Source organism: Pleurodeles waltl, chromosome 4_2 (assembly GCF_031143425.1).
Source record: "Pleurodeles waltl isolate 20211129_DDA chromosome 4_2, aPleWal1.hap1.20221129, whole genome shotgun sequence".
NCBI lineage: Eukaryota > Metazoa > Chordata > Amphibia > Caudata > Salamandridae > Pleurodeles > Pleurodeles waltl.
The window spans coordinates 567,243,506-567,259,156 of NC_090443.1; the positions used below are offsets into that span (position 1 = coordinate 567,243,506).

The window sequence follows — 15,651 nt, forward strand, 5'->3', positions numbered from 1 at the left end:
AATCCACCCCACTACCTCAATCCACTCCAACCCACTCCACCCTACTCTGACACATACTGCCACTGAACCACTGAAATCTACTTCCCTCTACAACACTCTGCTCCACTCTACGACACTTCAGCAAATCCACTCTACAACACTCTACTCCCCTACTCCACTCTGATACTCCAGGCCACTAACTTTTAGCCCTAGTTAACGGCAGCCACACAGGTGTACAACATGGCAAAACACATTGTCAAAGCCAATTTCTCTTGTATAGGCAAGACCTATTGGCTTTCCCAATGCTCTTTTTTTTTTTAGGTACAGTGTACAGTGGGGTGACATTTGGTCCTCATGTCCTGAAGTATTCACCTGTAAGTTTTGTTTGGCAATGAAACATTTTTGCCGTCCGCAACAAACTGGCCTAAACATGTTATAAGGTTTTTAATTATGAGCCAAGGGGCAGAGAAAATTATATGTGATATGCTATGTTTGACTCATTTATATGCTTTACTTTGAGAGAAAGTTACTAGATTCTTTCTTCCATTTTTTAGGACCTGCAGGAGGGTTGTGAACCCTTGAGAAGCATAATATTAGTTACACACATTGATAATTAATAGTGACATTCATTGCGCCTGACCCTACTGCTACTATAGGAAAGTGCTGATGATGATACAGCAAGACGGTTGATGAGTAATAGCCAACAGGCTCATGGAGGTCCTGTATGTGAAGCACTTTCTATAATTTTTGAATAATTTTTAAATTCATATATTTATACAGGTCCTGAGGTACCATACCTAGTAAACACCACGCCGTGCCATAAGGCCTGTCTCTGAGCATTTACTGGAGCATGACTGAACCCTGTATATGAGAATTGCTATAGGGTGTTATAATTTGAATGCTCCTCATAAATTATTGTCTAGATTAGGGCAATATTCTCTATTTTGGACTCCCTAGTGCTAGAAACATGCAGGTCTGGAGGGTTCAAAATGTGGACTTTAGCCCAACATGCAGGTCTGGAGGTTTCACAATTTGAGCTTTACCTCAACAATGCTCTAAGAAAATTAGATTAAGTGACAGTAGCAAGTCATCAAATCTTGCATTAACTGCCAAGGGGAGCCAGAATAAATATTAAACGTAAGTGCTTGCTCCACAGGTGCGGCTATGGTCTACATCTTGGAACCAGCTGGTCAATATTCAACCCTATGATTTCCTCATGCTTGGGTCTTCAATGGCTCAAAATCAATTCTTCCAACACAGGTTTAAACTCTTGAATGTAACTGATTGTCATATGGGTTTCACAGGACGTTACCCTGGAAATCTCTCCGGCAAACAATCCAGCTAAAGTTCAAGTACTGTCATTTAAAGCACCTGTTAAAATTCCATTATATCTAATTTACTGAAAAACAGTCCTACAGACTAACACTGCATTAGTAGGCTAGACAAAAATACCTTTTCAAATCTATGTCCATCATCAGGACTGTGTCTTGATGCACAAGTACTAGAGATGCAAATCGTTCTCTGGTACAGTAATACAATGCAATGTTATAGTTGTACAAGGCAGGCAAAATTATCATAGTACTGATAGTTATTCCTAAAGTGCACTGCGAGACCTCCTATGTAACAGTGTTAGTTTGGAAATAATAAAGGCTTATATATTTCAGTACTGAGGTGCATTTACAAAGCTATGTTTATAATGAACACATAAAACTGAAGGGGACTGCTGATCTAGAGTTAGAGTGCAGTGCGAGTCAGTGCCAGTATTTAAATAGTAGGTGGTGCTGCTTACAACATTCAGGTGCATTGACTGAAGAGTGTATTTGTTTTAGTAATGTATAACACAAGGTATTATAGAGAAGATTGAAATGCACTAATAGAGCTGTGTGCCGGCCCTATGGTACAAATGATTGATACTACAAGAACAGATAGGGGTGCACTAGTAGAGCTGCACACATTTCTTCTATTATCACATTATCAAGAAATGAAAACCCAGGTCCCCCCTTAACTTCCACCATTTGCATGCCTTATAAGATCAGGTTGATGGCAGGCCACGCACACTTGCTTTCCGTGGATGGTGCAGCTCACCATCACTAATTACACCAAACTCAAACTTTTAATGGGAAGCTATCCTGGAGCAGTCATGAATGGCTAGATGTCCACAACAGTAGCAAAATGCAACATGGATGCTGATGCTAAGCCTTCATATTGCATATCTCATTTCCCATGTTGTCCCACTCCAGTGTACACAAGAATACGAGGAAGCGCTGTTTTGACTTTCAAACCTTAGGGGATTATTTAGGCATTGGGGGGCTCTACTCCATTCCAACAGGGTGCGGAGGCATGTACTCCGCTGATCTGTAGGACTACAAATGACCATATTTAGAGATCTCCAATTGCCTGACAGAGTTGTCTAAATTTTCAGCGGAATGGCCATGACAGCAACTCCTCTGAGGCATTGTAAGTTTGCAAAATGAGCAGCATGTTTCCTGCAGCCCAAAGCATGAGTTTATTTCAGAAAAATAATCCTTCAGAGTTTTTGACCATGGTGTGGAGGTCATTTTGATTATTTTTTTTCTTTTCGGGACCACAAGGCTTTTTCTAAAGGTCCCCAACAAGAATAAAGTATCTAAAAATGCCCCTTCCAAACACAGAGGACAGTCTGTGGTACTTAGACCGATGGCCTGATGTCAGTGGAACCGCTGGTTAAAATGACAGTAAGCAGGGGCTCTGGCAACAGAAATATGATTCATTCAAATAGGAATAGTGGACCGTCAATGTGATGGACAGTGTAATCTATCACATTTTTCCTGTCCTCCAAATGCTAAATAACTTCTAGAGTACTACAATTTGGAAATTCAGTTGCAAAACATGTAATGATGCCATGTGTTATAAAGATGTCTTGTGCCACACTAATTGCATTTTGATTAAAATGTGTATCTTGTGCACATGCCAGTTTGCGAGGAGCGACATATAGGAAGAGGGGTATTTGAGGTCAGTTAAATAGCGTAACTATTGTTAAATAAGGCAGCAAGTACTGGTTTTACTTATTTGGGGTTTGATTTCAGCGAGTTCTACCAAAAACCCTAACTTCTGTGTCGCATGGTTTGTGGCCTCAAACTGCAAAGTAGTGTTATTTCTTTCTGTAAAGTCCCTGCTATTTTGTCAGTAATCCACCACACACATATGCAACTACTCAAATGCAACAACTGTTTTAAGTCACTTCCATGCAGTTGGAAATTAGACTTGGTTAAGAAGCTTGGCAAAGCCAATAGGTCTCGCCTATGCAAGAGCAATTGGCTTCACCAATGTCTTCTAGCCATATTGTACACAAGTGTGGCTGCCGCTCAGCATGGGTAAAAGATAGTGGTGTAGAGAACAGTGGCATAAAGTGGAGTGGCAAAGAGTGCCATTGAGCATTTTGGAGTGGAGAGTCATATGAATAGAGTGGTAAAGAGTGGAGTTGTGTGCAAGAGTAGAGTGCAGTGGCTCCGAGTGGAATAAAGTGGTGTGGCGTGGCATAGATGAAGTTGGGTAGAGTGGTGTACAGTGGAGCAGCATAAAGTAGAGTGGCATGGAGTGGCATAGACTGTCGTGAAGTAGAGTGGGGTATAGTAAAGTGTCAAAGAGTAAAATGGAATAGCGTAGAGTGGACTAAAGTGGCATAAAGTGTTGTAGAGTGGATTTGCATAGAGTATTGTGGAGTGACAGAGTAGTGGTGCAGAGAGGATTAGAGTGGAGAGGCATACAGAGTCAGAGTAGAATGGTGTAGGGTGTCAAAGAATGGAATAAAGTGGAATAAAGTGGAATGGAGTGGAGTGGTATAGAGTGGAGTTGCATGGAGTGGTGTGGAATAGAGTGTCAGAGTAAAGTGTCATGAGTGAAGTGGAGTGGTAAGAGTTTAGTAGAGTGGCATGGAGTAGAGTGGTGTAGAGTGCCATAGAGTGTCAGAATGCAGTGGCATAGAGTGGAGTAGAATGGTGTGGAGTAGAGGCATAGAATGTCAGAGTGGAGTATCACGGTGGAGTTCCATAGAGTGAATTATAGTGGCATAGATTGGAGTAGAGTGGCATGGAGTGTCAGCATGGAGTGCCATAGTGTGGTGTAGAGTGGTGAGACATTCTGTGGCATAGTGTGGGAGTATTTATGGTGTGATGGCTCACCGGCATTACACACAACACATTTGTAATTGAAATGATCATTACATTTGCACAGTCACAGAGTTTTACTGATAAAATTATACAGCTTATAAATGATACTGTATGAAAATGGCATGATCTGGTGTTTTAATTTGTTTTGATCGTATTAAAATACTTCTTTCCACCACACTTCAGAAGTACAAACAAATGTGCTTCATTCGTGCTTTCTTACATTTGACATTTTCTGAAATGTTTGCACAGTTCATTTACAGACATTTATATTTTTTGTGTGCTACAAAAAAGTATTTCCTTTCACATCCCCAGATGGCTACATACATCCTCCCACTTTGAAGTCAGAGAAAGAAAAGTAAACACCAAGCTCCCTCAGAAGACAGAGCTTGAAATTTGACCTTTATCTTTGAATGCACCGCAAATGTGACAAGATAAAAACAAAATGTAATGGCCTGTTTAGAGAAAGTGAGCACTTGTGGAAGAATACAAGGAGAGAGTCAGAGAGTTGGTAAACAGGCTGTCCTCCACAGGAGGGACAAAGACATGCTGGACGTCCTAAAGGAAATACAGCCAACATATAGAAAGCAAGCAAATGTGAGTTACAAACCACAAAGCCAATGGTAAGCAATGGGTGGAATGCATTCCTAGGCCAGCTTTCAGAATGTCCCCAATAAGTATTTGGCAACTAGACAGCTGTGCTGTATGGTAGGCTTTGACCTAAAAAAGGGATATTGTCCAGTCTCAGTCCATACAAATTAAGTATTAATTATAGTCTCCTTCTTTAACTGGTTGAAATATTCATTTATGAAATAGGAAATTCAATAAAGCCACAACTCATCTGAGTATAATTCTTGAACTTCTACTGTGGTTAGAATGTGAACATGGGGAAGAATGTGACTCTTTTTAAATAATATCAGCCTTAATTTAGCTTTTTAGCAGTTAGTTATATTTTAAGAGTACTAAGGTTCCAAAGAAATACTTGTCAAACCACAAAAAACATAACAGTACTTTAAAGGAAGCCCAATTTACATAGTATTACATTAAAGGAAGCCCCAGCTGCAACCAATAGCGATCCAGTGCTATTCCATTCAAAAACCCCTTTAGGTATGACTTAATCTGACTCATCGACTACATCATGGCCAGCTAGTGTCTTTGCAGCATCCCTTTTCCTGTCCCGTGGGAGCAGCTCAAGGGCTGAGATTGTGGTTGGGTACAATGCTCAGTGATAAGTGGTCAAGCATGCTGTGTCCCAACTGTGAGTCAATCAACATATGGCTATTGACAGTAGACAGCAGTAAATCTCTGGATCCATAATATAGTGCTTACACTACATATGTATACACCATGGCCCAAATGTACGAGATTTCGGCGCAGAGTAGTGCAGCAAGTCACCATGCTGAACTGCCATGTGTCAAAGCAAAAGAGCAGGAATGCTCCATATTAAAGCAATACAACACATTCCTGTCCTTTCCCCCTGCATTGGTGCCATTTTGGCTGCCTAGCACCAACGCAGGTACCCTTGCACCACAGTGCAAGGGTGTCTGTGTTACATGCAGGATTGTTTTTGTGCTGAAAGAGGCACCTTCCTGCACAAAAACAATCCAGGGAGGCTGTTTCCCTCTTTCTATGTGTGCCACAGAATGCAGCACACATAAGAGTTAAAAACAGGAAGAGATAAAGATATTTCTCCTTGTGGTGCCTTCCCTGTGGATGCATAAGGGTATGGCGCATCCACAGGTTTACAAGGTCTTGTAAGTCTGGGGATGCATCAAAATCCATGAGTGTTGCAATGCCCATTGAATGCCTCCCTAGCGCAGAGTAAGGCAGCACATCGATGTGCACTGCGTTACTACATATTTATGAGGCCGTTCAGAGCCATGCGAAGTGGCTTTGTGAGGTTTCATAAATATGATTTAGTGGTTTGCACCACCTACGCATCACAAAAAGTAACATAACAATGATGCAAGGCTCTCGTAAATATGGGCCTATATAGATATATAAAGTTTGCCTTGTGGCTGGCCTTTGACGCCACCTCGCCCTGGTTCATGTTATTAAACTTGGTTCATATGTTGTATAGTGTAGGTGTTCACTGGAAAAAACAGTTTGTAAAGTACTGGTGAAATGGAGGGAAGGCACTAAGGATTACCCATTTCACTTTGATTAGTTCTTTCTGACCAATAAGGAGCTGATTCACAAAAGTCTTTATGAGTATGGGAAGTACTACTGCAGGAGTTTTGCTTTGCATATTTGTTCATGTCTTTATTGAATGGCTCCTGAACCATCCATTTCCCCTATTAAGGAAAGTGCACTATTGTACTAAGTGCATATGAATAGTCCCTGAATACTCCTATTGTACTCCCATACTAGATGTTTTGGAACTAATTTAAAAAAGCATGTAAGAGTACATAAAAGGGTATGACGGGAGTACTACAATATGACTTTCAAAATGCCTTTGCGAATTGGCCCGATATGTTCAAGGATAAGAAATATATATCTTTTGTAAATGTACAATAAATATTTTTTCCTTAAATGTTTTTTTGACAGTTGTGAGACCCTTCTTACTAAATGTGTCTCATATGACTAGCCAGTGAATTAGTAATTGTGAAATTGTTGCAGCTAAACAGTTTGTATGACAATTATAAATCATGAGATGGCAAAAACAAATGATGACTTTTTTACAAGGAGAAATGAAGAACGTACACAAAAATACATCATTAGACTTTAATGTACAAAAAATGGAGAGAAAGGAACAGTCAATGGAGTTGAAATGCATCAAAGGACGTACAAAGATGAAGTGAGAATTTGTAAAGTACAATCAGTGGAAATTTTAATGATGACACGACATGAGAAGGAAAGACACTATCAACTTCACACATATCAATTACATTATCAATGACACACATAACTCGGTAAAATGAAAAAAGTAAAATAAATCTTTCTTCTGTTACATGAAATATCAAGAAAATATGTTATTAGGAGCTTTCCAAGAAATCCAGGCTTGCTTGAATATTACAGATGGTTTATATTTCATCTGAGAGTGCTGTGATATTTTAGAGTGTGTTAGAGCTTCTCAGTAGTATCCCCACATTTCACAAGATTATCTATTAAACTGAACTTATATTTGTCAGAATAAAGGTAATTAGAATATTATGAAAAAGTGGCATATTTACATGCCTATAGAGCCACTCTTTGTGACGCTCCGGTGGCGCTGTGCACTGCACCATATTTAAAAGGTGGCACTAAGCCACTTTTTGTGTCTTAACGCTGTCTTGTAAATATGGGCCCCTCCGATGCAGTTTTCTGTGGCAGAGGGTCATGTAATGGGTGTTACTGTGGGTGTTCCACCACAACACCCATTGCTTTTGACAAGATGTCGTACAACTGTGGCAGCGCCAAAAACTAATGCCACCCCAGAGGTGGTGTTAGCAGGGCGCAACGAGGAGAAATACTGTTATGTCTCCTTGTTTTTGCTTTTTCTATGTGTACTGTATCCTGCAACACACATAGAAAGTGCACAACGCCATCAATGATTGGTTATGCGAAGGAAGGTTTTCCTTCCTGCACATAAACAATCCTTCAATAATGACGATTTGCTACTACTATGTGTGCTGCTTTTTGCAGCATACATAGAAGTAACAAATCGCCATTGTAAATTGTTTATGTGCAGGAAGTGACATCTTCCTGCACATAAACAATCATTTCCTTCAACGCAGACACCCTTGCACTATGGTGCAAGGATGCCTGCCTTGGCTGCTAAATTTAGGGCCAGAGCTAAGGGAAGCACAGGGGTGTGCTGTATTTGTGTAAATACAGTGCATCCCTGGTTTCAAGAAGTGACGCAGAGCTGCAATTTTTTCACGCAGTGCTGCGCTGCACATCTTCTGTGTAAATATGCTCCCAAATATTTATGAGTAGAGAACTTGAATGGGATCAGAGTCAGAGATGGTTGACATGCAGCATAGGATCCACCTATTTACAAACATGCATTGCGATAGGGACCTTAAGGATCCCATGAGAAACAAGGAGTTACCATAGGAATTCGTAATACTGGCCACTATTAGGCTAGGAACTTGTGTTACTGGCCTAATTTAGAATGCTGGAGACCTTGTAATGAGGCCCTTTGTGCACACAACAACACAGGCCAATTACTACACTGGCATTTTGTCGAGGGTTGATATTTACCCTCTTTTTCCCTTCCTGTTCACATTATTTGATGCAAATAACAGACTAGTCACTGGCTTCAGGGCACATTTCATATTTTTTTAAGACAGAGGCATGCTTGGTAAGTTGTTAGGAGAAAGGTACAGTGAGTTAAGTGACTACTGTTGATATCAGTGCTAGACCTGCAGGCGATGTGCTTCAATCCTGTCAGCTCAGACTTTTAGAATCATTGGGTTGAAAAATACACGCATTCAATGTGGGTAATTGTATTGCTTGTTGTTTACAGCCTCCAGGACAGGCAACTGCATTATGAATCTCTATATCAAATAATGTAAATTTAAGATCTTAACTGTGTTCATCGCCATGAAGCTCCTACATATGTGGCTTAGGGAAAGAAACCAACGCAAAAGTAAACATGGAGAGTATTTTCTTAATGAAAAAGGCTCACATACACCCTAGAATTATTTCAACAAATTCGGGTTCCAAGTTAAAGAACTATATTCTGATGTTATTGAAGTAATAGCCACTCCCTAAATGTAGTATTTTCCTTCTTCTCTTGTGCTGTTGGTATATCTTCTATTTTTTCACCTGCACTATTTTTTCCTACATAATATTTTGATGCGACTATTGGTCCCTTATGCTTCTTTTTGGTCACACAATTGTGATGAGGATGAGTCCTGTCCACATGCAGGTAAAAATTACATTAATTTTCACATGGATTTCCAAAGTAGATTTTCTGAAGGAATGGGTACTTTGTGGCTATGTAATACTGGAAAGCTGCTCTATATTTTCACACAAAGATAGATATGTTTCCAAATAGGTAGATACATTACAACAAACAAAACTTGAACAATGTATGAAAATGCAATATCAAATTGACAAAATAATAAATATAATATTAAAAACGGTCATGTTTTCATACCAAGGCAGCTCTTTGTGAAACACATCACAACATATTTTATAGGTTCATACCTCATGTATGGACTACAGATTATAAAGAAGTTTGAAAAAATTAAAACATATTAACTATACAGCAGAAAAAGAATGTTCTATTACGATACATATATATTACACAAACAAATGTAACAAACAAACAAATGTTACAAAGCAATGATATTCTTGTAGGATTAGGAGTGTTTTTGTAAAATAGATGGATGAGATGATTATTAAGTTACTGGTCATTACCTTTCAGCTCACGGGATACAAGTAAAACACATACATTTTCAAAAGTCCATGCCATTTAAAAATTCAGATAGTGCTTTTACAATTTTTGAAGTTGTATATAGGTTCAAATGTCATGCAACCTATGATGTTAATTGGTTGTACGGAGCCAAAAGGAAAATAATGTGCCCAATTCAAAAAGGTAAATCGACTGGTAGACATCCATCTCCGCACAAGTAAATGTATGCTTTCGCCTGGATATAAATCTCCACTGAAATGAAATCACTTATTCTTGGAGATTTTGCCTAGTATAAGGAGTATGTCATTACCCCCTTACGTTAGGGAGTGGCAATGCATACAACTCAAAATACAACCCCAAAGACGTATGTCGTCACTCATCCAAATGAATTTTTACATAGTGTAAGTGGAGATTTCCACCTTTGCTATGTAGAGGTACGAACTGAGGAAAATAATAGTATCTGACAATCATCACAAGTGGAAGTACATAACTCAAGCCACACCTCCGGGGTCTGTCCACTTCCCTTTCAGCTACCACTGTATAGTTTGTCACTGTGTGTCTTTCTGTGCTTAAGTGTGTTTTTGGAACGTGCAATGTTTAATGTGTATAGAATAGTGTTAGATATGAAATAAGTTGCACATTTTAAAATTAATTTAAAATGTACAAATCTGTAATTCAGTGGCAGCTCCCAACCAATAGAACTGGTTGGGTGAATATTTAAGGCACTGCCAGGCACGGAAAAAAACCAGCAGGGTGCCCTTAGGCTTAAAGCTAAAACTCTCAATCATGGTCTGTTTTAAGCAATGTTTATAATGGGCCACAATTGAGAGCTCTGTAGTTGAGGGTGAAGTCAGTGTGAGTTTTCTAAAGTGGCTGGCAGTAAGGTAAAACACATTTTAAAAAATAGTGAAAAGATTCACTTACTTTCTGCCTCTGCACTTGGTGCACTTCTCCATCTCGTCATCAGTGGCTCCACCAGCACAGGCTCCCAGAGCCTCAGCCAACTCCCCTCTTCCAATCAAGACGCTGCTCTCATGCTGCACAAGTAGCATGACAGAAACACTAGGATTGCCTGGAGCGGACTGGCTCTTTGCTCACTGAGGCCCCAGGAGCCTGTGCTTGCTCTCCACCCCGCTGTCTAAGGTAGCCTAGAGGAGAGGTTTAAAGTGTGCTTGTCAGGCTGGCCGTCGCAAGATGGCCGGCCAAAGTGACATGCTCACTCTAAACTAGTGGAGTGAGCACCACTCCCCTGCTGGCAGTCAGCATCAGTGACTCCCACCCCCAAACACGGCACCTTTGCAGCACTGGCAGCAGGGGTGCAACACTCCTCTGCCCTAACAGAGCAGCCGCTGCTGCTGTAATTTTCTAAATATTTGCATCTGTTATATTTTTTACATTTTTACAACACGTTTTGCATATGTGACTATTTAAGTTCAAATTATTTTTATCATCATTTTTTAAAATCTTTCCAGTTTTATTTCTTTGGGTGTCTACAATGTGCACAATTATTTGTCATTTTTATTCTCTTTTTTTTTGTAATCTTTTTTTTTTAGGTATAGGTCTTTGTTCTAGAGGTAGCCCCTGCTTCTGGTTTCTATATGATTCTCTTGCACTACAGAAATAATACTAAGGGCCGGATTTAACAAGCTTTTGCATCACCCTTGTGCGACACAAGGGGACGAAACAGCGACACAAAACCTAAATGACCTCAATACGGGCTGAGGCACGAACCAGGGATGGGAGACGTACCTATATGGAGCAGTGGGATAACTACTTGACTAAGTTGACTGACGTGCTACCCCTACCTGAGTGACATTCTGTAGAAAATATGGGAGACTCATGAAGGTGAATGATCCCATGTTGAATATTTCATTATACACATTTACTCTGTGTGGGGAGGAGGAGCAACGTGAGAGGGAAGGTAGTGTTGGGCATAGTTCTTTTCAAAAAGTTGATTTGCTGCCTGTCTATACTGGGTCCCTGTTTCATTCCCCTAAGAATCAGAAGAATCATTGTTACATAATACTGAGCATGTATATACTCATTATTTGTATCCCGTTGCTTACTAAAACCCATTGACAGCAATGTGTAGCATATTTACCTTGACTTCACTATGGCTTTTTGAACTTTTATAGTGATGTACACAGGCTTTGGTTTTATGTGAAATCAATAAAAAGATTTACAAAAAAAGAGACATAGGTCTTATCTACATATTCATTTGCATATGCTGCACACACTATTTTGAGTGAATGTTACAATTTGATATCCAAGGCCTCTTAAGGTTAGTGAGTTAGATCAGAAGCAATTAAGTTTTGTTTCTACTTGGTGTCTGATGTAATGTGGTGCAAGCTCCCAGTGAGCGAATGCTTTTCTGGTTCAACACACAATAGCAAAAATGTTAAATGGGTACAAAATTGTTTGCACACAATTTAACATGTGGTTCGAGGCCTAAACGATGCCCAAAAAGTACACCTTTTTACAGAATGTGGTGACAATGTTAGGTGTGTGCCAGGGAACACCCTTCCAAGATCAGAGATTATATTTACTACGGATATAAGTTTTTGAGGCTGCATGAGAGAGCTGACTTATGTGCAAAACTCGTATTGTGCTTTTCGGTCAACTTGATCTGCAATATGAGCCAATTATATTTAAAAGAATGAATATTTAGGGACTTGTTTAGAGCATGGTAGATGGGGTGCTCCGTCACAAACGTAACACAGCTCATCGTCTTTATTACATGTTCATTATATTGTATATCATTTGTATTAAGGTGAATAGGATATCTGTCACGTTTGTAATGGAGCAACCCTTTGCTAAACTCTAAATCAAGCCCTTCGTTTTAGATGTAGGTAATTGGCTATAGGAATGGAGGACCATTAAACATTTTTAAAATTGCAATGATGATAAGTCTCAATAGTCTGTGATGTTATGTTCAAGGTATCTTCTGATTGTATTGGAAACTACAGAAGGTCTGCAAGACTAATATTCGTCCTGCTCCCCCCACTCTACGGCGGGCTCATCATCCATACGCAATATGAGGTAAGAGAGAAGCTGGAAGAGGTTCTGCCACAGTAACATGGACACGTAAAAGGAGAGGTCGCTTACATCTATCTCACAACGCTCGCCAGCAAAATTTACATCGCAGATGCACTGGAATCTGTTGGGTAGGTTCTGGCAGAGGCCCCCGTTCAAGCAAGGATCAGATTGACACTCATCAATGTCAATTTCACACCTGAAAAACACATCAAATATAAATTACTTGAATATCATAACCAGAATAAATATTGATAAGCATTGCATGCTCACTGATAGAGCAAGAATGAAGTGCACACCTAGGTCCTTGAGTTCAAGCTGGCCCATGCTTGCGACTCCTAAGCACCATCCAGCATTCAATCAAGGGTTCTTTACCACACACAAACATACCATCAAATAAGGTTAGAACTCCAGGTGATAATTCAAAAGAGGAGGTCTGAAATCTCAGTTGGGGAACAGTGAGGTAGGAGACTAGTTCTTTGACTGGTAGTGTGCAGCTTCTGAAATTATATCCTTCGTCTCAACATACAACAGTGCCAGTGAAATACCTTTTAAATGAGTTAAGCTAACTACACTGTAATGCTATGTTGTAATATGTATATTGTATAGTCTTTGTACGCATATAGAGACCCAGTCACAAAGAAAATGTGATTAACGGTTATGATCAGATTTACCTTTTATATGATGCAAGGAATTTATAAATTGATTTCTGGCAGATGTTAGCCCATTTATGGGGGGGGGGGGATCTTTTCCTTGATTGTGGAAGTCTCAGCTGCCATCTCAGCTGCTAAAATGGGTGTTTGAAAGCATGATTTGCCTTCACAGTTAGGGAATGCCAACAATCATGGAAGCTTGTCGGCATTCCCAAACTATGATCTGACTCATTCACACCAGAGAAATTGTAGGAGATTTACTGCAGCACATGGTTGGTGTAACTCTCCTTCAGTAATGGGAAGGATAACAGATCACCTCATATTTGGTGGGGGTGGGAAGGGAAGAGATTTGTACAAGGGTAAAACAAACCCTTCCTTGAGAAAAAATATATTTAAAAAAGTGCATTAGCACAAGGGAATCCTTTTGCCCTCTATAGGGTTCTTAGTAATTCAGTAGTCCATATTTATGGAATGGGCACAAACGTTAGTAATCTCGTGATTTTCTGTGGATCCTGCATGACTTCCTGTGTTACACGCAGCTTTGCACGCTGATTCGAATAGAAATGTGTTCATTCCAAAAAGTAGAAAGTCTGCACTCATACAGAAGTAAATCTGCAGATGCATGTTTATTACCTTTTCGTGCATAGGAGCCATAGTAATTACAGAGAGCACAAACTGCCCAGGTGGTTCTAATTCAAACACAGATGCTAATAAGCAGAATATGGCATATTTAGAGATATTACAGATGCGCACTATTTCTTTTTTGCAACATTCAGTGAGGTTTAGCAGCAGTTAAAATCAACGTTATTTTGTAAAAAATATTAACATTATTTTTCACTACCACCAACTGCACTTGGAGCCAAAACGGGACACGGAGGGAACAAGCAAAAGCTTACAAATATACAATTTGGTGTTAAATGGCATTCAGTGGAAAATACCACACACAAAAAACACCCTGGTCTTTTACATCTTCCAACATCATGTGCCTCTTTTCAGTTATAGAAATCATATGAGGTCTTACAGGTGAACTATTACTAGGGTGAGACTGCAACGTATTTATTTGTTAGAACCATTTTCGCTATGTCAAAATATTACTAATATTAAGGTTTTACACGTTAATAAGTGTGCACTTCTGTAGCTCATTAGTGCAAAATGGTTAACATTGACATGTATGTGCACATGTTCACACAACTATTTACAAACACACGTTTATACTAATGTTGAATTGGTAAATTACACATTTACCTTAGCAGCTGTAAAAACCTTAAACAATTGCATCTTGAATAAAAATAAAAGTTTAGAATATATTTTCTGTGGGAACAATTGAATATGTCTATCGCAGAAGCTGTTTCCAAGGTTTTTGGTGAACATTTCAGGTTCAAGTTTAACAGCGCGTTGAGAAGGCAGGATCCGAAGGTGGGCGGTGTAAAGCTTACATAGAAAGGAGTGGTAGAGACAAATGGTTTGTATAATGCCACATTGACATTTTGATTTCCATTGGCTGAATAGCTATTTGGAACTGTTTTTATCCAACTGGGCATCCTCTAAGTTGTAGATGCAGTCAATAAATACTAGTTCTAATTTAGACACCGGGAGGGATTCAACTACACTAACCTTCTTTAGTGTGTTTAATACATATTGAGGCATCTCGAGCAGTGGCAGGGGAAAGTACAATGCTACTGGAATTACAATCTGTCTTTCCTAAGAACAGATTCACCTTTTATCAGATCTCATATCAGAATTTTGACAGCAAATGCCCATTATATTTTGGATAAAGTAGCCCCTGTCATACAGCATAAGGACATTGCAAATCACCAATGAGTTGCTTGACCTGGCTGAAGGTTGAGATCCTCTAAAACGTAGCAGCACACCAAGGTAACTGTACTATCCTTATAATGTAAGGCAAAGGATACCTTATGCCTTATAATACATGGTCACACATCACCCTTCCCATGCTGCTTAACTCCTTGGTGTTTAGCTTTAAAATATGAAGGAGATAGCATTGGTTGGAAATTGGGTGAGTGGTTGAAGGGGGTGAAACTCCACTCAAGCAGCCACATCAATTTAGAAACGTAGTGTAAAATGTAATAAATTATTTGAGACCAAAATTACTAAAATCTAATCAATAGAACCAGTGATATGCAGTTTTAAAGATTTCAGTAAAAGCAGTGCTAAGAAGCACAAAACATGAACTGTAGTTATCTGCTCATGCCAGACTTGGACAAGGTCATCGGTTCAGGCTGACTGCCATGGAGTGTGGACAGGATACAGAGACCTTGTTAGGCCTGTTGAACAAAGTATCTGAAATCCTGGTCGCAGAGCTTTGCGAGATCCCGCATCAAGGATGTGTCACACATCAGTGGTTTCAAGGATCTGCAAGGCTGCAATGTGTAATCCTTCATCATCATCAAGGCTGTTGTTGATGAGGGGTTTGCAATGCAACAACCCTCTGTTGAGGATGGTCACACAGAGGTGGTTATAAGGAAACTGTGGGCTG

The 15,651-nt window shown here is 39.7% G+C and overlaps 1 protein-coding gene across 1 annotated transcript in view; it reads right to left on the minus strand.

Annotated features, from left to right (window-relative positions):
• CRB1 (crumbs cell polarity complex component 1) overlaps positions 1 to 15,651 on the minus strand; it is an 829,565-nt gene that overhangs the window by 79,637 nt on the left and 734,277 nt on the right. Inside the window, exon 11 of the mRNA XM_069232126.1 lies at positions 12,574 to 12,700. Coding sequence (XP_069088227.1) covers positions 12,574 to 12,700 — 127 coding nt within the window. The remainder of the gene's footprint in view (positions 1 to 12,573; positions 12,701 to 15,651) is intronic.